Source organism: Fukomys damarensis, unplaced genomic scaffold (assembly GCF_012274545.1).
Source record: "Fukomys damarensis isolate Sample0158 unplaced genomic scaffold, DMR_v1.0_HiC HiC_scaffold_16, whole genome shotgun sequence".
Taxonomy (NCBI): Eukaryota; Metazoa; Chordata; class Mammalia; order Rodentia; family Bathyergidae; genus Fukomys; species Fukomys damarensis.
This window is the reverse complement of record NW_022900928.1, coordinates 78,085,620-78,111,591: the sequence shown is the minus strand read 5'-3', so window position 1 is coordinate 78,111,591 and position 25,972 is coordinate 78,085,620. Positions and strand designations below refer to the sequence as shown.

The window sequence follows — 25,972 nt, the reverse complement described above, 5'->3', positions numbered from 1 at the left end:
ATCTGGAGGTAGAGCTCAAAGGTAAAGCACTTGGCTAGCATGTGCAAGGCCTGAGTTCATTTTGCAGCACTGGAAAAAGAAAGGAACATACTAAACCCGAAGGAAGAAAATAATAAAGACTATAAATTGATATAATGAGAAATTATGCACCAACAAATTAGCACAAAAACAATTCCTAGCAAAAGACTTGAGAGGTAGATAATCTAAATAGATTTATATCAAGTAAAGAGATTGAATTAGTAATAAAAAAAATTGTCCACAAAGATGCTCAAAGATAGTTTTACTGAATACACCTATATTCATATGACTATATCACTGTATATGGTATACATATATCCATGTATAGTAATATATCTATATACAGTATGTGGTATATTCATATGTAGTAATACTGTCATTCAGCCATAAACACTAGTACATACTACTGTACAATGCCAAAAGTCCATATATGATTCTATTCTTAGGAAAATCTTGAATAGGGAAATTTATGGAGACAATAGTGGTTGCTTGGAGTTCACAGAAAGTTTGGGGGAGATGATAACTAGTGTATGGGATTTCTTTTGATGTAATGAAATTGTCTAAAAAATGACATTTAGACATTTGTTAACAGTTTTTGAATTTTTTTTACTTTAGAAGATTGAGTTACATTACCATACAGCTACATTTAATAGTCATGTTATTGTCACATCAGAATATAATTCTTCATATCATTGGACAGTATTGCACATGCCCAGTTATTCAGGAGCCTTGGAGCACCTCAGCAATTTATCAAGACCCCATTTCAAGTTAAAATTTTAAGGAAAAGGCTAGAGATCTAATTCTGGTAGAACATTTGCTCACATGCACCACCCACCTCCCAAAAAAAGACATCAAATATTTTTAAATCTACTTTTCCTATATTAGCTCAGATTTTTTGTTTGTTTGTTTCTTTGTTTGTTTTGTTTTGTTTGAGACAGGGTCTCACTATGTAGTTGAGACTGACCTGGAACTCACTATGTAGCCCAGGCTGGTCTCGAACTCACAGTGATCCTCCTGCCTCAGCCTCCCAAGGGCTGGGATTACAGGTGTGCGCCACCACACCCGGTTTATAATTCCTATTTTCAAATGAGAAAACTGAAGCATTTGAGAAGTAAAATAACTTGACTAAGATACAGTGCCTGGGTGGTATGTATATGGAAGAACCACAGTTCAAACCTAAAGATTTTCTAATATAATCAATTCTGTCAACTAAGCTATATATACCTTACTTGGCAAAATGTTTCAGGCCATCTGAAACAAAATTATAGGATTTTTTTCCCCCTTTAGAAAATGTTGTTTGGCAACTGCCACTTTCATAAACATGTATGTATACTGTTTCATTAGTTATTTGAAATTAAAAGATGGGAAGACAACTTTCTTTTCACCGAACTCACTATGTAGCCTAGGCTGGCCTCAAATTTGAAACTACCCTCCTGCCTTAGCCTCCCTAAATACTGGAATTGAAGGTGTGCACCACATGCCTGGCTTTAAGTTTATACTGAAAGCTTAGTTCTGACTCTACCTCCCTGAAGGACAAGTCTTAGTAACTTTCCTGATCACTTTCCAGGAGATAAAAATAATGTCTTTGGGAACTAATGAACTTGATTCACAGTTTAAAAATTTCCTCCTTTCCCACCTAAGGCACACTGTAGTCCTATAGTAGAAGCGTAGAATTTGATTTGCTTCCTTTTTTGTTCTGTCTTCTCACACTTTTATTACTCCTCCCCATGTACTGACTATGATTTCTGTCCCTTCCAGGATTAGGAGAGGCAGAGAGTGAGGTAGAAGCTAGCATTGATTATGTTGACAGTTGCTGTTCAAACCACTTAGCATTGAATCCTCAGAACTCTGACAAAGGTTCTGTCATACCTATTTTACTGAGGGAATTAAGGTACAGAAAGTTTAGTGACTTGATTAAATTCACACAGCCATAAATAACAGAACCAAGATTCAAACCCACCATTCTAGTTCCAGAGTCTATGCTCTCAACCACATAACCACATCTGTGTATAGTTGGAAGATAGTATACTTTTAATCAGACTCATGACCTTTAGTTTTTTCAAGTGTGACATTTTTCATAGATCTAAAACAAAGGACAAATGTGCTTCTACATCTTTCCTTTGCCAAAGAGTAGAAAGGAGTGGGATAGAACTCATAACACAGTGGTTCCTCTGAGCAGAACTCCTGTTCTACTCTTGTCTAATCTTTAATTCTGTGGTCATTGAATGTGGGTGAAACTCACATTGAAAGAGTTTTCTACTCCCTCTTTGCATGGGTAGCCTCATGCCTTACTTGGAAATATAGTGCAGTATCTATTGTTTGGGGCTTCTAACCAAACCAAAGTTGAAATAATTTCATTTTAATATCCTGTTGCACACTTTCCAAATATGTTATTAATTTCTTGCCTTTATACCTTTGTTCATGCAGATGGTCCTTGGATTATGACTGTCATTTGCTCTGAAGGCATGTTTCCTCCTTGAACTACATGATCCCAATCAAAGTAAGCACTTTTGATGGCCTAGCTTTAAAAGCAAAAGCCAGTTTCTTACTGATATAGAACAGATGAACAAAATACGTCATGTAGCCCTCTCATTTTCTTCCTTTTCCTCTTCCTCTCATTCCTATGAGAGAAAAATTACAAAATGCATTAAGTGATGGTCCGCTTAGACTAATCCTAGCTGCATATTGTCTTGTTATGATTGTTTTTAAGAAGAACATCATGTGGAGCAGTGTTTTGTTTTTAGTTTCGTGATTTTCTTTTGTTTTATTTTTCATTCTAGAATTAGGCAACAGTTCAGTCACTGAAAAAGAATAATGATCCTAGAGGAGGTTTGTATTTGAGTGTTACCACTGATTATGGCCAACAGGATTATTTCAGTGGCCTTACCTCTGTCTTGACACAGGATTCATGCCTTTTATCCTTTTTATCCTCATTTAAGCAAGGCACAGCCACAGATTGGTGACTTTTTCTTCCCATTGAGCTATTAGTGACCTTTTTTTAAAAAAAAAAGTCTGGATCACTTCTCGGCCCTTTGGCTAAGATCAAGTGTAAAAAATCTGGAGGTTACTTTTTCTTTCCTTTCCTATTACTTTTCTTTTCCCTATACATGTATCTGAATAGAACATTCAAAGAAATTATTATATGATGAATTGTTTACTGTTTGAACTGGCATTACTTACTGCATGATCACATTTAGAAACAGGAATACTAATATACCTTCTGTGAGAGATAGCTTGACAGTTGAATATGAAGCATTAAAAATAGTACATAGCCGGGCATGTTGGCTCATGCCTGTAATCCCAGCACTCAGGAGGCTGAGGCAGGAGGATCGCTATGAGTTCAAGACCAGCCTGGGCTACATAGTGAGTTCCAGGTCAGTCTCAACTACATAGTGAGACCCTGTCTCAAAAAATCAAAAAAATCAAAAAAAAAAAAAAAAAGAACATATAAGCCAGGTGCGGTGGCGCACTCCTATAATCCCAGCACCGGGGAGGCTGAGGCAGGAGGATCACTGTGAGTTCAAGACCAGCCTGGGCTACATAGTGAGTTCCAGATCACTCTCAACTACATAGCGAGACCCTGTCTCAAAAAAACCAAAAACAAACAAATAAAATGGTATGTATGGGATGCGGGGATTTGTCTCAGTGGTTCTGCCTGCCTTGCAAGCGCAAGGGCAGTATTCAATCCCCAGCACCCCACACACACACGCACGCACGCGCACACACACATGAAATAGAATGGGGGAATGTAGCAAGCACGTCACTATTTACAGATACTTTGCAGCTGATTAAAGCAGTAGTTTACAGATTCCACTGGTTGAGTAGTTTGAAGAATTTATTTTTTTAATACAGTCCATATCTGAAGTTTCTGACTTACTACCCTACCATCTTTTAGCCTTTTTATTTGGCACAGTGGCCTCATGAAAGCTATGTAATTTTCTATTTCAACTACCAAACCATTATTTAATGCTTTATTTTATGTATTTTTAGGACATTTCTGATTCATTTACATCCTTGAAGAGCATCTGTAGAAGAGAAAGGAAAAGATGGGTGTGAAAACATTTACTCATAGTTCCTCTTCCCACAGTCAGGAAATGCTTGGAAAACTAAATATGCTGCGAAATGATGGACATTTCTGTGATATCACTATTCGTGTCCAGGATAAAATCTTCCGGGCTCATAAGGTGGTACTAGCAGCTTGCAGTGATTTCTTTCGTACCAAGCTTGTAGGCCAAGCAGAGGATGAGAACAAGAGTGTGCTGGATCTGCATCATGTTACAGTGACTGGCTTTATTCCCCTTTTAGAATATGCTTACACAGCCACTCTGTCAATTAACACAGAAAACATTATTGATGTTCTAGCTGCAATGCAGCCAGCTACATGCAAATGTTTAGTGTTGCTAGCACCTGCTCAGAGTTCATGAAATCAAGTATTTTATGGAACACACCCAATAGCCAGGCAGAAAAGAGTCTAGATGCTGGACAAGAAAATTCTAACTGCAATTTTACTTCTCGAGATGGAAGCATTTCTCCAGTATCTTCAGAGTGCAGTGTGGTGGAAAGAACCATTCCCGTGTGCCGAGAATCCCGGAGAAAGCGCAAAAGCTACATTGTTATGTCTCCTGAGAGTCCTGTTAAGTGTAGCACACAAACAAGTTCACCCCAGGTATTGAATTCTTCAGCTTCCTACACAGAAAATAGAAATCAACAAGTTGACTCTTCTTTATCTTTTCCCTGGACTTTTCCTTTTGGAATTGATAGAAGAATTCAGTCCGAGAAAGCTAAGCAGTCAGAGAACACCCGGACTTTAGAATTACCTGGCCCATCTGAGCCAGGTAGAAGAATGACTGATTGTGTGACTTGTGAGAGCACAAAAGCTGCATTGCCTCTGGGCACTGAAGAAGATATCCGAGTCAAAGTCGAAAGGTTAAGTGATGAGGAAGTCCATGAGGAAGTGTCCCAGCCTGTCAGTGCATCTCAGAGTTCACTGAGTGATCAACAGACAGTTCCAGGAAGTGAACAAGTCCAAGAGGACCTTCTGATTAGTCCACAGTCTTCCTCTATAGGTACAATGCTTCCTTCTATGTTTTTAATGGTGCTATCGTCAATTCTAACATTTTAAAGTTCTTACTAGATTTTAAAAATTTTGTTCTTAGTCTTTCAGGAAATATAAAGTAAAGTAAGTTATAACTGGTTTTTAAAGATCATATTAGCATTACAGTTACTATTTTTTACAACTTATACGTTAGGGAAGAAAAATATAGTTGAAGGATATACGATGGGACAAAGGAGAGTTACAAGTTATGACTTAATTTCAGTACAAAAGAAAAGAGTTTAAAATCTAGTTAGTGTTGCTGGGTGTAGTGGCGCACGCTGTAATCCCAGCACTTTGGAGGCTGAGGCAAGGAGGATCGCTGTGAGTTCAAGACCAGCCTGGGCTACATAGTTTCAGGTTGGTCTCAACTACATAGTGAGACGACCCTGTCTCAAAATACAAGCAAAATATTTATTGAAACCTTTCCATATGTCAAACATTGATGATACATGAAGAAAAAGACACCTGGATGTGGTGGGGCACACCTCTAATCACAGCACTCGGAAGGTTGAGGTAGGAAGATTGCTGCAACTTTGAGGCCAGCCTGGGCTACGTCAGTGAGTTCAAGGCCAGCCTAGACTACACAGCAAGACCCTGTCTCAAAAAAAAAAGAAAGAACAAAGACCAAGTTCCTACAATAAGAGAAATTAACAGTCCAATTAGGAAGACAAATATGTAAATAAATGAGTACAGTGAACCTTAAGGAATAAATAAAGCATACAGATATCTTAAGAAAATGAGCTTAGAATTGATACATAAAAGACTTGGCTATACAGAGACAGGCTCAGACATCAGTTACACCAGTTAGACATGGACAACCTGCAGCCCCATGGGTTAAACATACCTGTTAAAAAATAGTGTTAAGCCAGAGATTTGGCTCAGTGGTTCTGCTGCCTGCCTTGCAAGCACAAGGACCTGAGTTTGATCCCTGGTACTACCACCAAAAATGTGTGTGTGTGTAGTTAAATAGATGAATTTTGTTATTTATATATATTAACTATTGCGTTTTATATGCAGCCCAAGACAATCCTCTTCACTAAGTGCAGGCCAACCAGGCATGTCCAATTTATACCCCACAGGTTGGATGCACTTTAAAAAAAAATAGATACTAGGGCCAGGGATTTAGCTCAGTGGTGCCACCACCTGCCTAGCAAGCACAAGGTCCTGAGTTCTATCCCTAGTACCCCAAAAAAAGAAAAGAAAATAGATACTATTAGACTTTGTAAAGGAAGAATCAGTATCACTTATATTGAATACGTACATAGAGGGAAGGAAGGAGTCAAAGCAGTCAGAATGAAATAGTGATACTTTTGTTATATTCATTGATCTCAGTTACAGGTTTTCATATCTCTGAATCCAGTTGAGTTGTAGTTACATTTGGTAATCTTTTAGTTATTTTCTTTATTAGTACAAAAAATATAATAGTGATTTTTTTTTTTTTGACCGGCGGGGGGAGTAACAGCAATCAAACTCAGGTTCTTGTGCTTGTTAGGCAGGCAGTGGAACCACTGAACTAAATAAATCCCTGGCCCAAAAATATAATAGTAATCTTATGGATGGCATTTTAGCATCTACTGAATACAGTAACTGCAATATGAAAATCAGTGGGAGGAAATGGGAGCCAGTTTTAAGTAAGGTTGGGTCTGTGTAAATTATACTTCAATGATAACCAAATGGTGTCATTCCACAAAGCAGTTGAAAAGGCAGGATGGGTACGATAATTTGAATTAGCAGTGACAGATTCAATCTCAGTAGGGAAATATAGAACATCCCAAACCAAAGGACTGATCCTTGAGAAATATCTGTAGGAAGGGTTGTTAACAGAAAAGCCAACAATGAATAAAATAATAAATCTGCCCAAAAGATTGACAAACCAGAAAAATAACTGCTTTTGGGGGGGTGTGTTTTACCTGTTACGAGTTTCCCAGGGCTCCTCAACAAAGCACAACCAACTCGGTGATCTAAAACAGTAAGGATGTATTTTCTCATACTCCAGGAGTCTAGAGTTTGAAATCAAAATGTCAGCAGGGCCTTCTTTCCTTTGAAGGTTTATAGGAAAGAATATTCGTTCCTTGCCTCTTCCACCTGTGGCAGTTGCCAGTCTTCTTTGACATTTCTGGAATTGTGGCTCTATCATACTCTATAGTTTCTACTTTCATCTCACATAAACCTCCTTGTGAGTCTTTGTCTCCAAGTCTCTCTCCTCATAAAGACATCAGTCTTTGATACAGGGCCACCCTACTCCTGTGACTTCATTTTAACTTGATTGCACAATGACCCTCTTTACAAACAAGGTTTCATTCATAGGTAGCTGGGGTGAGACTTCACCATCTTTTTGGAGGATACAATTTCACCCTCAATACTCACTAAAGTAAATTTTTCTGAATTTGAATTGATATTTTTGATGAATTTGAATGAAATCATTGTTTAATGGCAGGAAATCATGGCTATTTGTTGATTTGAGCAAGTTTTTGTTAATTATCAAAATCTTCAATTTTAAAAACAACTTGGTCTTCCTATATGTTCCTGGCTTAAATAATTACTATTTCAATCATTTATCTGAGAACTTAGAAACCCAAATATTAATCTAAATATAGTGCTAACTAGACATATAAAAATCACTTTTATCATTCAGGTAATGTCTAATTGGTTCACTTCTTGCCTTTATGATCTTATTTAATTATTATATAGAGAAGATATAAACATAAGTGGAATAAACCTTTTGGTTCTATAAATAGGATTTATTACCTATATATTATTATAATTGATTATATTAAAATATGGACCATAATATTGTGTAGTCAGATACTCCTTGCATTCATAACAAGTGTACTAATGACTCAACAAAGCTATGTTAACTCCAGTTTTATACAATAAAAACCATAAGAAAAGAAAGTAAATTCCTGAGGTTTTATAGCCAAGCGGTAAATGTGGGAAGAAGAAAAGGAAGATGTATACTTTCTATGCTGCATTTCATAATACTTATGAGAAGTTAATTTTGCATACTAATTCATGAAATTAATTCAAGCGGAATTTTACCTGTTGTTTTTAAAGTTCCCTTTTGCAAATTGTACAACAAAAGGTTGTAAAATCCAGCACTCTCAACTTCAGTCAATAAAAGCAGGCTATCAATTTTTGGTACAGTTTAGGAAAAAAATTATGAGAGGACTTCATATTACGATTTTATTTATGATGAAGTATTCAGCTATCTGTATACACCAAAGACACATTGTAAATCTAGATAAGCAGCAGTTTACTGTGTAGGCATTTCTACACTCTAAAAAAAATTTCTCCCATTAAAAATAAAGTCAGCCAGGCATGGTGGTGCACACCTGTTATCCCAGCACTCGGGAAACTGAGGCAGCAGGAAGATTGCTGCGTATTCAAGGCCAGCCTGGACTATGTAGTGAGGCCCTGTCTGGGGAAACCAAAATAAATAAAAAGTCACTGGGACTTGGGATGTAGCCCAATAATAGAGTGCTTGTTTAGAATGTTTGAGGCCCTGGATTCAATCCCCAGCTAGAAAATAATAAAAATGAAGGGATCAGTATGGTGGTTGGTTAAGGTATTAAATAATCTGTTTTCTTATTAGTAGCACTGAGTAGATAAACGTGGCGAGGTAGACAGCTAGAATAATAGTGGAATTGCAACACTGATTATACACAAAAGCAGTATACCATGATTAAAAGTTTGACCCATGAACCCAAACCTGGATTTTGTTACTAGTTTCAGTTCACTCTAGTTTTCATTTTTTAAAGCTGTATGACTTTGAGCAGGTTGCTTAGCCTCACCAATTTTTATAGCCATAACAAAAGGACAAGGAAACAGTAGTCCCGCCTTACCCATGGAAACTTACTCTTTTGCTTGTAAACTAGTGACAGACACTGCAAACTTCCTAAAAGTAGAGACCGTAATATACACCCCTTTCTCTTCGTTACTTTCTACCATTGTACATGTTGTATTAATATATTTTGTGTATTAACCCATGGTTTCACTTCCATGGTTATCCACTATTAACTTGTTTCAAAAATATTATATAGAAAATTCCAGAAATAGACAATTTGTAAGTTTTACACTTCATGCCCTTCTGAGTACCATGATGAATTCTTGCCCCATCCCTTTTCACAAAGCCTGAGATGTGAATCATCCCTTTGTCCAACATATCTAGGCTACATAAGCCTATGAGTCAGTAGCCAGCCTGGTTACCAGATAGACCGTCACTGTGACCTTTTTGAAAGAAAGCAAGAGACATCCCATTTATAACTTTACCACCTGTTTAAAATGTTCTGTTTTATTCATAATTACTAGTCTATTATTGTACTTAACTTACAAATTAAGCCTCATCTGGCACACACCTGTAATCCAGCACTCTGAGAGCCTCAGGCAGGAGGATCACAAGTTTAAATCCAGCCTATGCAACTTAGTGACTTAGACACTGACTCATAATTAAGAAAAAAATGAAAAGAGGCTGGGATGTATTGCTCATTGCAAAGGACCTGGATTAAATCCTCAGTCCGCAAATAAAAAGTCAAAGACCACCCACCAGAAACCCATGAGTAGTTAAATGATTTGGGGTAGTAGTTTCTGAAAATTAGTAACATTCCCCAAGTACACGGGATAAATTAATGTGCAGAGGGCAGGAGTAACCTGACTCCTACATAAGTAGACATGTTCTAAATGTATTACAGAAGTGAGCCAGGTTTGTGTTGCTTCAGAGGGATAGATTTCTTCAGTGTAATAATTCCTGCAGAGCAAGCTGAAGAGTCTCTGAAGAGGATGTCACAATCTGATAGCCCCATTACAAGAGTCTTTGAATCTGCCTTACTAACAGAACTGTAATGACCAGAAGCATTTGATGATGAGATATCAAGGTCCAATTTTTATTATGACTGAGGTTTGGAATTAATGTGTTAAGGGCAACTTAAATATCAGAAGAGCTTATAAAAGGGATTCAACTTTCTGAGGTGTTTAAGGGACAGCTATTAAATTTTTTGTCATAAGGAGATACAGATCCAGCAGTCTGTTAAAGTCAAAGGAGCAGCTAGGGACTGGGGAAAAACCTAAGTTTTGTTTTTTCTTCATTAATAAAAGGAGATCTTAAGCAGTCAAAAACAATAGAATAGTGCTGAAAGAGCGTAACTGTAATATAGTTAGTGGTTCAAGCAAAGGGACAGAAAGGAGTACTAAAGAATCAGAAATTGCATCTGGTTTCATTTTCTTGAGTAAAAGGTATCCATTTTTGAAGTTAGCTTCTGGAGAATCCCTTAGAGTCCTTAGGTTTAAGTTTTCTCCATGGAATGGATATACACCAGTTAGAAGGATGTGATGTATGACTTAAGTTGGAAACAGTGAAGCTAAAAACCAACACCTTCAAGTCTTATTCTTAGTTCCCTTCCTTTCTTTTCCCTTAAATACAAGAGCGAGTTTTCTCTGGTTTCTTTTAAACCATTCAGGAAATTAGTAACGTGCCCAAATACATGGGATAGGTTAATGTGCAGGAGGCAGGTGTAACCTGAAGCTGCTTAGGTGAATGTCTTTGAAATGCAGCTCTTACCTGTTTATGATAGTTGAAGACATGATGTGAATCTCCTGAGGTATTCAGTTATGTCAGCTTATGAAAGGATGGGGATCAAGATTTACTGTAAAACTCCCAGTTATAAAAGGCAGCCTATTATTTGTTTGCTTTGGTTTGGGTTTTTTTTGTTTTGTTTTGTTTTGTTTTGTCTTTTTGAGACCAAGAGTCGCTGTGTAGTTCAGGCTGGTCTTAAATTCACTATGAAACCCAAGCTGGCCTCAAACTCAAAATGATCACTCTCCCAAGTCCTGGAATCACAGGTGTGCACCACCATGCCTGGCAAAAGGCATCCAATTATTACTCATAAGGAATTAACTTGTGGGTCCTGCAAAAAAAAAATTTATCTTTTTACCATCAAGGCTCTTGACAGTAGTTTAGGCTGTGGAAGTTTGTGGAGTGATAATTATAGTTTAAATGCTTTGATAATTATAGTTTCAAAATTTTTTCTCATTTTTCCGGAAGTTTGTGAGTGATAGGACAGTGGAGTATGAGTCAAAGATACAGTTTATGGATATCTTTAATAGGAATATCAGTATTATATTAATGTCTATGTTGCTGAAGAAATAGGTTGGGATTTCCCTTTTTAGGTAATACAAAATCAAATAATTTTCCCCACCATTACAACACTGTTAAGCAGCATGAAAAGTCCTCAATCTACCCTGAAAATAAATAATAATCAGAACAGACTCAGAGCTCCTTATGAAGTGTTTAAGAAAGCTTTTGCACTTGGCTTCTGTCCATTTCCTAACTTTACAACCTTAACCAAGGTTGTATCACTAACAAGACTGTACCTTGGAAATGTCCACAGCAGCATCCCTTAAACTTACCATCCCAGTGTTGGTAAAGTTGATGTGTCTCAAGTGAACAGTCTTTTTTGTGTCAAAATGAGCCCACACAGTTTAACATTGCCCTTGGTGAAATTGTGTCCGTCGAGCAATAAATGTACAGGTTAGTCTTAGAGTAAGAAAAAATATGAAAGGAGTAGATATTTGACCTGGAAGAGGTGCAGTTGTGGATTGAGATATCCCGTGAAAGCTCTACAGGTCCATAAGTCTTTGTAACTGTTGCTAGAGATTAGCTGAAGGTCAGTTCTCATGGATCAGGGCCTACACTGAAAAACCTCCTGACTCTGGGTATAAGACACTAAGCAAGTATTTCCCAGGGACATAGAATCAAGTTTGAATAAATGTTTATAAGGTATTTTTTAAACATCTTTGTTGAAGATGCCATAAAAATTCACTTTCTTGAAATTTACAGTTGACAGAAATAAGCAACTATCCTGCAACCTAAGTTTATAGCATTTTTATCACCCCAAATCTAATTTAACCTTGGAGTGATTTAATTTAACTTGTAAAGCACTCAGTAGTCATGGGTGAAAAAAGAGTGGTTTTGTTTTATTTTATACATGCACTTTGTGCATCGAAGTGGGGATCTCATGCCCTTGGTTTAGATGACATTTTAACATGTTGAAGTGGGTTTTTTTGTACTTAGATGTATTTTGCACTCTATTTTAGGTTTTTACTATCTTTAAAAATAAAATAAACCTAGCCAGGTATGGTGGCACATGCCTGTAATCCAGCATTCGGGAGGCTGAGGCAGGAGGATTGCTGTGAGTTCAAGACCAGCCTGGGCTACATAGTGAGTTCCAGGTCAGCCTCAACTAGTGAGACCCTGTCTCAAAAAAACAAAAAAACTTTGACAATTCTAGAATCCGTTTAAAACAGTGGTTTTTATTTCCATCTTACCAAGATTTCACCCTCTTTTAGAGGATGGCCTGCCTGATGTTAAAAGGCCAATGCCATTTAGATCCCTAGCCTGCCCTTGTGATATCTCCTGGTGTTTTGTTTTGTTTTTTGTTGTGCAAGCCTGTATACTATACTTGTGTCTGTACTCTGAATGAATTCAGAACACTGTAGATTTTTGTGTTGATGTTGACTAAATCCAAATATTGAGATATTTTTCCACTTTTTACCCTAAAACAGACTGAAATGTTAGTGTTTAGTACCCCTGCCTCCCTTTTTTTCAGTAAGGAAAAAAGTGAAAATGGAAAGATAGTGGCAAGTGAGCAATTCTGTTCTTCAGCATAATACAGGATTATCTGGTTCTCTTGCCTACATTTGAATTAAAAACAAATCAGAAAGATAAAATGTAAGTTGAATAAATAAAAATAGGGTACAAACATAAATAGGATTTGATGATCAGGGAAAGAGGTAAGGAAAAGACATGCACAGAAATGCTAAGTACACACCAGTGAGTGGCATGCAATGCAGTTGAAAATGAGAATAAAGGCGCCTTATTGTCCTGTCCATTTTCAAAATCCAGTTTTCATTAGGTACATAGTACAATATAACAGGTGTCTTTGACGATTGCCTTGAGTCATCAAGAGACAAAATAAATTATATTTGTATTCTTTATTCTAAAAGTTAAGCTAAAATGTAACTCTCACAAGTTTTCCAGCAAAAATGATTAAGTAATTTTGGATACTTTAAGAGAAATTTGGTTTTTTGAAAACCTAAGCGGAAAATGTACTCATTTTTTTAATGTAAGCTAATTCAAGAGTTCCACAGGGAAAACTGAAGTATTGGATTCTGAATTTTTACCAGGAGCAACTTTCATCCGGTATGTGTTAGCAGATACTTATTAAATGCTTACATGTGTATAGTAGTCTACAAACTGCTTCAGTTGGTATTTTTTAACCTTCTTTAAAACTTGCTAACCCAAATCTTGTTTTCTGTTAAGAAAAGGAACTGTTCAGAGGCTTGGATTTGTTCACTTAGGGTTCCATAGTTTGACGGCATGTAGTAAAGAATTTGGCAAAGTTCATTATCTGATGAGGTTAGGTTATTTGAAACTGCTGTCCTACTATGAATAACAAATTCTAGATTTAAGAAGTCACCTTAAAGCGTTTGGGGTTTGGCCCAGGAAGGTAAGTAGACTTTCAGAGTACTAAAGCAGTTTTGTCTTTAAGGCATCTGCTAAACACACATAGGCACTGGTTCATCCACTCAGAGTGAGGTGAACGGAAGCCAGTCCAGACAGGGCATGTGAACATTTGAAAGTCTTAGAGAAGTTACATTACACATTAAGTTAGTGTCTTTGAAGGACAGTATCACTAGAAGTAAACCTGCTCCCTGTCTTGCATACTCCTGGGGACTCTGGAAAAGGTGCCTTTGCAGTGGGTGGACTAGAATAAAGAAAAGAAAGGGAAATACATCCCTGAGAAGTTGTGGTCACTGAGTGGCTCCATTGCATATTTATATCCTGGTTTCACCTAGTGTGAGTAGGCCGGGGAATCTCATTGTGTTCGGGTTAGGTCCTGCTCCCTGAGAGCCTAGCAGAAGCAAACCAACCTTCACTGGAAGAAGGTACATTATTCTGTCCTCGGCAAATCAGTTGGCTATAAATGATCTTAAAGAGCAGAAACTGCCAGAACTCACCAAGACACACAAGAACAAAAGGCAGAGTGAAAGCCACTAAGGGGAAATTAAACAAATACTCAAAAAACAGCATAGTTTTCAGAAACAGATGTGCTTACTTTGTTTAGTAAAATAAGTTTGAATAATAACTGCAGAAACAACTTCAAAAGTAACAGTCAGTTGAGGGGAATACTTCTAGAAAAGAAAACCAAAATTAAAATCTAAGTGAATGTTTTGTCATCATAGTAAATTTAGAAGACAAAATTGGGAACCAAAGATAAATTAGAAGACCATATTTGACTGCTCCAAAGACAAGACTCTATAGAGACTACACAAATGAGAAAAGGTATGGAAGATACAAATGTCATTTAGACAGTAGTCCTAACGGGCAAACAGAACAGCTGAGGTTTTTCTGAAATCAGTGAGGGACACCAGCCCATTAGAGGCCAGCAAATCTCAAGAATAATTAAAACATGAACCATAGAGAAAATTCAGAAAATCAACCAAAAGATGATAAAATTACCTTCAAAAAAAATACTTGACTTTTCAACATTTGAAATTGATGGTATGACATCCCAAAACACCTGCCAATGTAGACTTATACACACATTGAAAGTCCCTTTCAGGAGTGAAAATGAGGTGGCATGATGGTTCATGCCTTTAATCCCAGTAGTCAGGAAGTTGAGGAAGAATTGCTGTGTTTGAGACCAGCTTGGACTGCATAGTGAGTTCAAGAGCAACCTAGAATACATATATCAAGACCATCTCAAAAAATAAAAACAAAGAATGAAAGTGAAATAAATACATTTTCAAACAAAAAACATCAGTAAGTCATCACTACAAGAAAATTCTTAGGAATGGGATTCTGGCAAAAGTAAAAGCACAGATGGTATATCATATCCAGGAACAAAGCAGAGGAGAAGTAAATGTGAACAAAGAAATATTGCTTGTATAAATGAGCAGTAAGGGCCTAGTTAGAACAAAGAAGTAAAATACCAGACAAGAATAAAAGTTGCACTACAGAAGCAGGAAAATAGAGTTAAAGCTGCCAACATCCTTGTATTGGGGGGGGGGAAGTAAAAGTTTTAATTGTCTGGAGTCTTTAATAAATTAAGACTTTGTCTACTTAAGGTAACCAGTAAAAAAGAATAGGAAAACATTGTGTAATTTCCATACTAACAAAAGGAGTAAAATGGCTATTAAGATTGTATTCAACAAATTGATTGTAAAAATGAGCATAGAAATGCAAATGGCGAAGAGTAGGCAGAATGTTGAGAATCATATTGACAAAGTGAGAGGAATGGCTCTACTTGAGAAGATTATAAAGCTACAGTTAAAGACTGATATTAATGCAAGCACAGAACTAATGAGAGAACCTGGAAACAGACCCGTGTACTTATATATACTTGATATATGACACATGGCACTACAGGAGAGAGAGAGAGAGAGACTTCAATAAATGTTTGGTCCTAAAATCAACTCCAGATGAATTAAAAGTTTGAGATAGGGAAAGATTCTTTTTTAAAGCAAGAACCAAAAAGCCATAATCATAAATGAAAAATATTAAAATTTAAAACTGGCCATCAAAAGAAACCATAAAAATGGCAAGCTATGAAAGAGGAAGGATATTTGTAGCATATCACTGACAAAGGGCCTGTATCTGAATATGAAAAGAACCATTAGAATGAAAAGGTAACTCAGTAACAAGACTTAACCAGATATTTCACAAAAGAGAAGGTTCAACAAATACATGAAATAAAACTCAGACACTGGCAGACATGGTACATATCTGTCCAGAATTTGGGAGGCTGAGGCAGGAAAATCACAAGTTCAAACCTTGCCTGGGCAATTTGGTAAGACCCTGACTCAAAAAATAAAACCTCAAACACAATGAAATATTTAGTGAGTGTTCACTGGATCCAACAATATCAAGTGTTGATACACATGTACAGCAACACAATTCTTGAATAGTGCTGGTGGTGCTGTAAATTTAGTACAGTCATTGGAACAGTCTAGCATTTTCTTTTTTTTTTTTTTTTTTTTGGTACCAGGGATTGAACTCGGGACCTTGTGCTTGAGAGGTAGGCGCAGAACCTCTGAGCTAAATCCCTGGCCCCAGTTTAGCATTTTCTAACACAGGTAAAGATAGACATAATCTATGACCTAGTAGTTCTCTTTACTAAATTTAAAAGCATGCACATTTTCAGTAAGTTACTTGAACAAGAATATTCATGGCAGTGTTGTTTATAATAGCCTGAAACAGGCTAAAATGAATAAATTAATATTCCACAACAGTTACAATATGCTTAAGTTATATATAATAACATGAATGAGCTCACAATGTTGAAAGAAGCAAATCACAAAAATACAGGCATTGTGATTGAATTTATATAAAGTTCGCCACAACCATACAACTCAGAACTGTGTTCGTAAGGGTTGGAAGACTTCCTTGAAGGCCAGTTAGTCAGGCTTCACTGCCACATAGTCTCTATTGAAACCAGACCTACTCCACTCTACCACTATAGATAAGTTGTCCTCAAGCTCCTTGGCTGTGTTCAGGGAAGGACTGACCTCTAGCTTATGGGTGTGTGTATTCCAAGTAAATTACTTTTAAAGGAAATGGGCAGGGAGAAGAATGATAAGTTCTTGGAGGGCAGGTTCAAGAGAAGGGTGAATGGGTTCTTCTGGACTTAAGCAATGGCTTGTGTCCAGGTTGCTGGAGTGCTGTTCCTTTTGTCTTTTTTATATTTTATGTAAAAGTTGTATAATAAGTTGTATATCGCAGTAAAGTTTCTTTAAAAATTTCTTGGTGCTTCCTTAAATGTTTTTTTTTTGGGGGGGGGTACCTGGGATTGAACTCAGGACCTTGAGCACTTTGGAGTCAGATGCCTTGCCACTGAACTAAATCCCCAGTCCAGTGGTTAATTATTTAATGTGGATTTTAATCTGCATTTGAATTACTCTGCTTGTTTTCTGAAATTTGCATGAAATATTTCTAAAAACTTTAATAGTGATATAAAGCTTGCCTTACATAGGATTTATTTTTAAATCAAACATTTTACCAAGAAAATGTAGAAACACTACTATTTTTTATCAGAATATGAACATTGTAATAGAGGTTAGAAGCTTAGATACATGGCTTTCAGTTAATATCATGGATTATTTGCATGAAAGGACTGACAGCTGTCCTCTTTTCATTCTTTACAGGCTCAGTAGATGAAGGTGTTAGCGAGGGGTTGCCTACACTTCAAAGCACTTCTAGCACTAATGCTCATGCGGATGACGACGATCGGTTAGTACTAATGTAGTGTGTGATTTTCTTTTAATATGTCTTAGAACTGTATGAGAAATTTACTGAGACCTGTACACTTTAGTATATTTTTCAAAGTAATGAAGTAGCATCATCACTTAGACCAGGGCTTTTTTTTTTTTGTCCTTTAGCATTTCCAAAACTGTCCTCTCAATGCTTTACATAGTGTATCTTATCAGAGATTGGCAAATGGTGGACCATAGGCTACTTGCAGCCCCCTCACTTTGATTTGTCAGTAAACGTACTAGAACCCAGCCACAGTTACTTGTTTACATATTGATTGTGAGTGGCAGAGTTCAGTTCTTGAAACAGACCATCTGGTGTACAAAGCCAAAATATTTATGATGTGGCCAGCTACAAAAATGTTGCCTTGCTGGGCATGGTAATCCAAGCACTCAGGAGGCTGAGGTGAAAATCCAAGTTCAAAGCCAGCCTGAGCTACAAAGTGAATTCAAGGCCAGCCTGAACTACATAGCAATACCATGTCTCAAAAACAAAAAATGTCACCAAGTTGTGATCTATATATCCATAATTCCCAAGACATTAGCTTCATTTATCCCTTTCTCCTTGATCCACATAAACAGTATAGAGGCATTTTACTCTAAGGCCAAGACAGAATTCTTTTTCTAATTTCCCATCTGAGTCCTGTTCCTCTAGTCTTTCCCATTTCATCCTCCCAATTTTTCAGGTACAATCTCTGAGAATTCATGATAGAGTACTTCTATCTTTTGCTCTCCACTTTTTCTTTCTTTGTATTTCATCCTTAAGCCTTACCAAGTCTACCTCCAGAATACTATATCCCTAGTCCCTGGTCTACCTCCTTTTCCTGTCTGTAAAATAACTACCCTAGTTTGTCACCACTATCTTTTGCCTTGACTACTGCAGTAACCTTTAAGTGGGCCTTGATTTCATTCTTCGTTACTCATGCCCATTCTTCATGTAACAGTCAGAATCATCATTTTCTTTTTTAGGTCAGGTTTTCACTGTTTAAGATATAGATCTTGACATTGTCCATTCATCCTTAAAAGCTAGATTCTGTGCTATGACACTACATGATAGAACTTGCCTAACTCCCATCAGACCATTTTCCCTCTTGCATATTACCTTCTAGGCACATTGACCTTCTTTTTTAGTTCTTGAAATAACTCTGTATTTGTTCTACCTTTTTGGTCTTCCTGCTACTTCATGGCCTTTACTTGAAATGTGTTCTCTCCTGACTTTGATTCACATTATTGGACTCCCCTTGACCTTTAGATTACTGCATTAGTCCTAGTTCTCAGGAGGCCTTTCCTGATCACCCACCTAAACCAGCATTCAGTCATTATTTAGGTTGTCCTACTTTGTCTTCTCTGGTCATTTTCTTGATAATTGATTCTTTCCCATCACTGAATATTGGCTTTACTGAATGAATTCCTCATACAGTCTGTAGGACAATCTTAAAAACTGTACTTGATTAAAAACTTGAAAAATTCAAGGAACTCAACAAGGTTAATTATTCTTGAACAGTGAAAACCCTGTTTGAACAGATTGTCGACCAGAATTACTTGAATGAGTTAGTAAAACTGTAAACAATCAGAAATGTGCCTAGATTTCTTAATTTCAAATACTAATTAAGTCATCTACTCTTTCTTAAATACTGTGTGAATGATGTGTGCACACAGATGAAATGCATAGCTGTTTCCCTCAAAGAGCTTGGACAATTTAGGGAGGAGTGAGGTTGAAGATAGACAAGTAATAAGCAAGTCATTGTAAAGTGATTACAGAGAATTTGGTCACTTCACTTAGGGGAATACCTACCTGAGCCACTGATAAAGAAGGCTTATTTTTTTCCCTTGAGTCACAGAGTCTTCCTATGTAGTTCAAGCTATCCTTAAACTCACTATGTATCCCCAGCTGGTTGAAATCACAGTGATCCTTGCTTTAGCCTCTCGAGTGCTATGATTACAGATATATACCACTGTGCCTGGCTCAGCTGTATTTTCTAAAATGAGAAGGCATTATAGAGCAAAGAAAGTAGGCTAGTAGAGGAAGTTAAATGTGCAAAAGTATGGTGTAGAGAGAGATTATGGTACATTGCAGGAATTATTTGATACAAGATATATGGTGGGGAACATGACATATAAGGCTTGTTGAAGGTAGAGTTCAGATATGAGTCATTTTGTATGACTTGTAAGGGGAACAAGATTTCATTCAGAAGCATAATACTTATAGGATTTTAATGAGGGAGACTAACCATAAAAAAATACTGTAAAACTATTTTGTTTATTTTTTATTAAAGATTGTAAACATACATGATAACAAGAAATGAAGATACTAAATAAAAATTTCAAATATAAATATATATGACAGGAAAAAAAGGATATGAAATAAACAAGAATTTATGTAACAGACTAATCAAAATACGTTAGTTTGATATGATCTTCAAACATGTTCTTTCTCATTTTCTTATATTTTTGAAATAATGTAATTATAAATAAAACAGTCACATATTATAGTTGAGAAACTGTCCTCAAAATGTTATGATTTATAAACTCCTTGGTTTTATTAATTGATAAATATCATATACTTATCTATTGTACCACTTACATTTTCTAACAAAACTTCCCACAGAAAAAAATGTACATATATTTGAAATCCAAAAGCAACTAAAAAAAAATTCACATTTTATCAGATTTTTGTTTCTATTTTATTACATCCCATACTTATATTTTTATAAGCATAATAGAATTTAACACCGATAGATATGTAATATTCTATAAGTACTATTTTTAACTATTAAAAATACTATAATTCAGTGAGAAAAAAGGATTAAAGGTGTGTGAACCTAAAGAGTTATTAATTTAGGTTTGTATTGATGCAAGCCTAAAAATAGTAGCAAGAAGGAAGGGATTAGAGATATTAAGATATATCTAAGGTAAAATAGTATGTGATATGTTCACGGTTGTATTTCCATGCTTGCTTTTTATAATTTCTAAGTGAAACTCATAACCTAATGGTTAAACTGTTTTAAAAGTCTTGAACTATTTTTTCTTTTTTCATTTAAAGTTGACCTGAAGAAGTGTTTATTCAACTTTAAAAATCAGAGCCTGGTTGCCTCTTTTGGTTTATTTTTTTAGACTGGAAAATGTTCAGTATCCCTACCAACTCTACATTGCTCCTTCTACCAGCAGTACGGAACGACCAAGTCCAAATGGTCCAGACAGACCATTTCAGTGTCCAACCTGTGGGGTGCGATTCACCCGTATTCAGAACCTAAAACAGCACATGCTCATCCACTCAGGTAATGAATGTTATCTTCCCTGTTGTTAAGTGAGCAGTCTAAAACATTTTATTTTGGAATCCCAATTAAAATAACATGTTCTGAGAGTCAAATGAAAACAGATTATCTTAGGTCTATTGCTGAAATGGTGCAGTATCAGAAAACTATTTGCTTAATGCATTTACCACAGGTATTAAGTATTCTGATCAAAAGTTATAGGCAATATGCAATGTATAATATGTAAACTAAAAGGTATAGTATATATGTAGGGGGTGTATGTGAATATGTACATGAGACAGCAACATAAATGATTTAAGTGGTATTAAAAGTAAATAATGGTTCTTTGTATCATTCTTTGAACTCTCTTAGTTTGAAATTATTTCCACATAAAAAGTGCTTCAAAGATTTAATTTAATATTTTACTATTAGCTGGGCATGGTGGCATATGTCTGTAATCCCAGCCCTTGGGAGGCTGAGGCAGGAGGATCGCTGTGAGTTCAAGATCAGCCTGGGGTACATAGTGAGTTCCAGGTCAGTCTCAACTACTACATAGCTGGGATCACAGGCGTGCGCCACACTGCGCCCAGCCTTAGTGTTAGATTTTGAATAAATGTGTAGATGAGATTTTAGTGAAATTTAAGTTCAGTGAAGCTCACATAAAGGTTGACAATTCTTCTGGTTTAACAGCAACTCTGAGTTGAGAGATTTTTGGTGTTTTTGGCTGTGTTGTCTCACTTCCCTGCCTAGACAGGTCTTGTAGTCTGTATCCTAACACCAATTTCCTGTGGTGTTTTTACATCTACAGATTTTATTTTAAAAATTTTGTTTTGTTGTTGTTGTTGTTTTGTTTTGTTTTTGAGACAGGGTCTCACCATGTAGTTGAGACTGACCTGGAACTCACTATATAGCCCAGGCTGGTCTCGAACTCACAGTGATCCTCCTGCCTCAGCCTCCCAAGGGCTGGGATTACAGGCGTGCACCACCACACCCGGCTTAAAATTTTTTTAATTTATTTTCTCCAAACTGATGTTTTAAGAAAACTGTTAATACACTTTGTAATTCATTAATTTCCATCAATATTAAATATTCAGAGCTAGTTCATCAAATGATGACTCTGTGATGATCATTACATACAGAGATGTTAGATTTTTTCTTTCTCATTTTTTCTCAGATAAGGAACATTAAATGAAATTATAAATGCTGTTATATGAGAATTTTGGTTCTGTCTAACTACTGTATATAAAATGTGTTGCCGGGTGTGGTGGCTCATGCCTATAATCCCAGCACTCGGGAGGCTGAGGCAGGAGGAGTGCTGTGAGTTCCAGACCAGCCTGGGCTACATAGTGAGTTCCAGGTCAGCCTCAACTACATAGTGAGACCCTGTCTCAAAAAACAACAAAATATATAAAATGTGTTGTGAAGTCTGTAAAATAGATGATTTGGAATGTTCAGAAATCAGTGTCAGCACACATTACCTAGTTTATCTCCTCCCCATCCTCCTTAACTTTTTAAGTACCGGTAATTTTTATACATTTGCCTTTTCTGATGTATCAAAATAGAATACTTTTGGTGGCTGGTAGTTTTTGTCTTTTTAAGTTATTGCTACAAAGTTATCTCTGAGGTTTGTGGCCTTTTTATATTTCATATTATTTTCTTTTACTTTATCTTATAGGAATTAAACCATTTCAGTGTGACCGCTGTGGGAAAAAGTTCACCAGGGCTTACTCGCTAAAGATGCATCGCCTAAAGCATGAAGGTAAACGCTGTTTCCGGTGCCAGATATGTAGTGCTACTTTCACTTCCTTCGGGGAATATAAACACCATATGAGGGTTTCCCGGCACATTATCCGCAAGCCTCGGATTTACGAGTGCAAAACATGTGGCGCCATGTTCACCAACTCTGGAAATTTAATCGTGCACCTGAGGAGTCTGAACCATGAAGCATCAGAGCTAGCAAACTACTTCCAGAGCAGGTGAGGTGCACAACAAAAACCCAACCAGGAAAACTGCTTTCTGAACTCTCTTTTCCTGCTTTCAGGGCAGCCTGCTATGTTATTTTAATCAGGTTGCCAGCTAATCAGTACATTCATTTTAAATCCCCATTATCCATATTTGTTCTATGATCTCCTGATCTAATAAAAATTTTTCTGGATCGCCTAAGTATATAAAGTTATATATACTTCATAGTTGGTATTCAGAATATTTTCCTACAAAATAAAAATTTTTAATGTGTATGTGTATATATAGATATATACATATATTCCTACAGAAGTAGTTAACTTACGGTTGTTTTTTTTTTTTTTTTTTTTTTTTTTAATATGGAGTTCAAGCAATTCTGTAGCGGACCTTAAGTAGATCTTTTTGACCTTAGATCTTTTTGAAAATATATCAAATGATAGTAATATCAGATTACTTCACACTGTAGATGTTAGTAAAATATTTAACCACTTCCTTCCCTTTCTCCCTTCTCCCCCCTCCTTCAATCCTATGTGAAGTAATATCCATTTGCCAATAAGAAAGGAACTTTGGCAGCAATTATAATGGATATGATAGTTCAGATCCAATGAAGTCTTTCCTATTTTCTCTCAGTTTAGAGCTTTAGGCTTTAATGCTAATAGTTTATAATAGAGCTGCTTTTCTGATTCAAGGCACCTAAAGAAATTAGGTTCTAGTTCTGGCTCTGCTACTGTTTGATTAAATATGTTTAGCAAAAGATAAAATGTAAAGAAAAGATAAAATGTAAGCTTTGAACAAGATAGGTAGGAATTTCTATTGTGTGTTTTTAAATACTGTATATGAGAATTGTACTTCTGTAAGAAACCTTAGTTCTCATAAAATAAACCTTTTTTTTTTTTTTTTTTTTTTGTACCAGGGATCGAACTTGTGCTTGCAAAGCAGGTGGCAAAACCACTGATCTAAATCCCTGGCCCTATAAAATAAATCTTTACATTTTAAATTACCTTTATTTTAAAAACTTTATTTTTCAATAAATTCTAAATTATTCTTACATAGACTTTGTTTTTCCCTTCAAACCATACATTTGTTTGGTTTGTTTCTGATTCTGCATGAATATATCTCATATTAAACATAGTTGTTTAGAACTAAAATAGTGTTCCAGTTAACACCTCCTGTGTCTGTCTGTCTTATGCAGAGTACTTCCCCTTCATTCCTTTTATCTTTAACCCCCTGAAGGCTTTTTAGATTTCAGTATAGAACATTTGAAATTGCTTTGCAGATTAGCATGTTTTAATTTTCCTATTAATGCTGAACAATTAAATTATGAAATGGCACTATCAGTATATTAGTATTGATAGTCCTAGGAAAATGAGGCTTTTTAGTAATGAAGATTTAAATGAAGCATCTATCATTTCATAATGTTTATTGTTTTTTAAATATCATAAAATGGTTATAGTAGATTTAGAAAATACAGCTAAATATAAAGAAATTAAAAATCTTTTCTAGTCTCGAGACTCAAAATATTCTGTTAAAATTTCAGTTATTTTACTGTTCACATTTCCTGTGGATATCAGCAATTCATTGCTTCTTTAGGACAAACATAAACAGTCGAAGGTACTCACTTCCAAATTCTTGTTCAAACATAATTTATTACTATATTCAAATCTAGTAGCAAGATACACATAAATTTCTCACCTTTGCAAACAAGATTATGTGTGAACCATTTATGAATAAGAATTTAATTTCCCAACTAAATCCAATTGGTAAAACAAGTATGAATATGTATGCCTCTTACTGTGTAATCCAAGAGAAGTTAAGCATTTAAATTATTCAGATAATCTTCACATATGTAAGTAGCCTACTTATTTATTTTTTGTAAATATAGACCAAGAAAGGCTGTTGAGGCCTCTGCAAAAGTCCCTCAGGGATTGATGTACTTCTGTTCTAATGGATGACTTTGGTTCATACATAGGAAACTATAAGTTGAAAGTTTTGAGTCCTAACTTTATTAAAGAGAATTTGTGAAATAAAAAGTCCCAATCTTGATTTACAGATTACATCTTTTTACTGTATTCTGTTACTAATTTCAAGTTAACTCATGTTTCACCCTTTGCCTCTTACCTAGTGATTTCCTAGTACCGGACTACTTAAACCAAGAGCAAGAAGAGACCCTTGTTCAGTATGAACTTGGAGAACATGGTTTTGAAAGCAACTCTTCTGTTCAAATGCCTGTAATTTCACAGGTCTCCTCCACCCAGAATTGTGAAAGCACTTTCCCCATGGGATCTCTTGCTGGGCTGGCAGAAAAGGAAGAAGAGGTGCCAGAGCAGCCAAAGACGAGTGCTCATGCTGAAGCTACCAGAGATGATCCCCCAAAGTCAGAGCTGTCTTCTATAACTATCAAGTAGTTTTGTGGTTTGGCTTCATTTTTTGGAAAGTGCCTGTGCTTGGTCTTGTACATTTAAATTTAATTTAATTTTTTAACCAAGAAAGAGTTTGGGAAACAATCGCCCTTTTCACTTTGTAAGCCCTGCACCTGATGTTTTATTTTTCTTAATTGAGAGATTGCTTCTGTAAAGACATAATAACATGATGTTGAAACAATAGAAATCATGAGATAATAGAAATCGTGAGAACCATTGACTTAAAACATGTATCAGTTTTTTCCTTTCATTATTAAAGGTAGGCTAACAACAGATCATTAGGTAAAGAAGAAATCAAATGATTATTGACTTGATTATCCTGAGATGAAAGGGTATGTGAGAAACAAATTACTAAGCAGATTTTGACTAATGGCCTTAGTAGATGTTTACTCTTTTGCACAGGATGTTGTAAAGCCTGTTCTTTTTGGAAGTGTTCATGGTAAGCCTTCTTAAAAATTACTAAATACTTCTGAAATCCAGCACACTTTTTTTAAGATTTGTCATCTCTGAGTTTTTCAGATGAAAATTTATGTTGGATAGGTATACCCTATACTTTTTGGTACCACCCCAGAGGCAAAGAACCATGACTAAGAAGTCAGGCTGTGGATGAAATGAGCAGAAACACAGAATAAAATACACAAATCTCAGCTTCATAGAAACCCTTTTAATACTGCTTTTCTTACTAAAATTGGCATTTACCTGGTCTTTGAAGGTCAGTGCCTGGTAACTGGGTCATTGCCCAAATCACTTTTCCCTTTGGCCTATCAACAGTACTTTCTCTTGCATATTCTGGTGTGCTACCATATAAAGGAAAAATATTAGAGATACTCTATATTTTATATATAGGCTTATGTATTGTTGGAGATGTTTTTACTGTGCTGTTTTGGACAAAATAAAGAATTCTGTGTTGAGGCTAAGTT

The 25,972-nt window shown here is 36.0% G+C and overlaps 1 protein-coding gene across 1 annotated transcript; it reads left to right on the top strand.

The window, feature by feature from the left end:
* Positions 1-2,445: 2,445 nt before the first annotated feature.
* On the top strand, positions 2,446-25,972 carry Zbtb44 (zinc finger and BTB domain containing 44). The gene is given in 7 exon segments (XM_010640093.2): positions 2,446-2,518; positions 4,009-4,385; positions 4,388-5,084; positions 17,312-17,396; positions 20,531-20,694; positions 22,346-22,646; positions 24,755-25,972. Coding segments are annotated over 6 exon segments (1,851 nt in total). The 5' UTR covers positions 2,446-2,518; positions 4,009-4,064; the 3' UTR covers positions 25,038-25,972.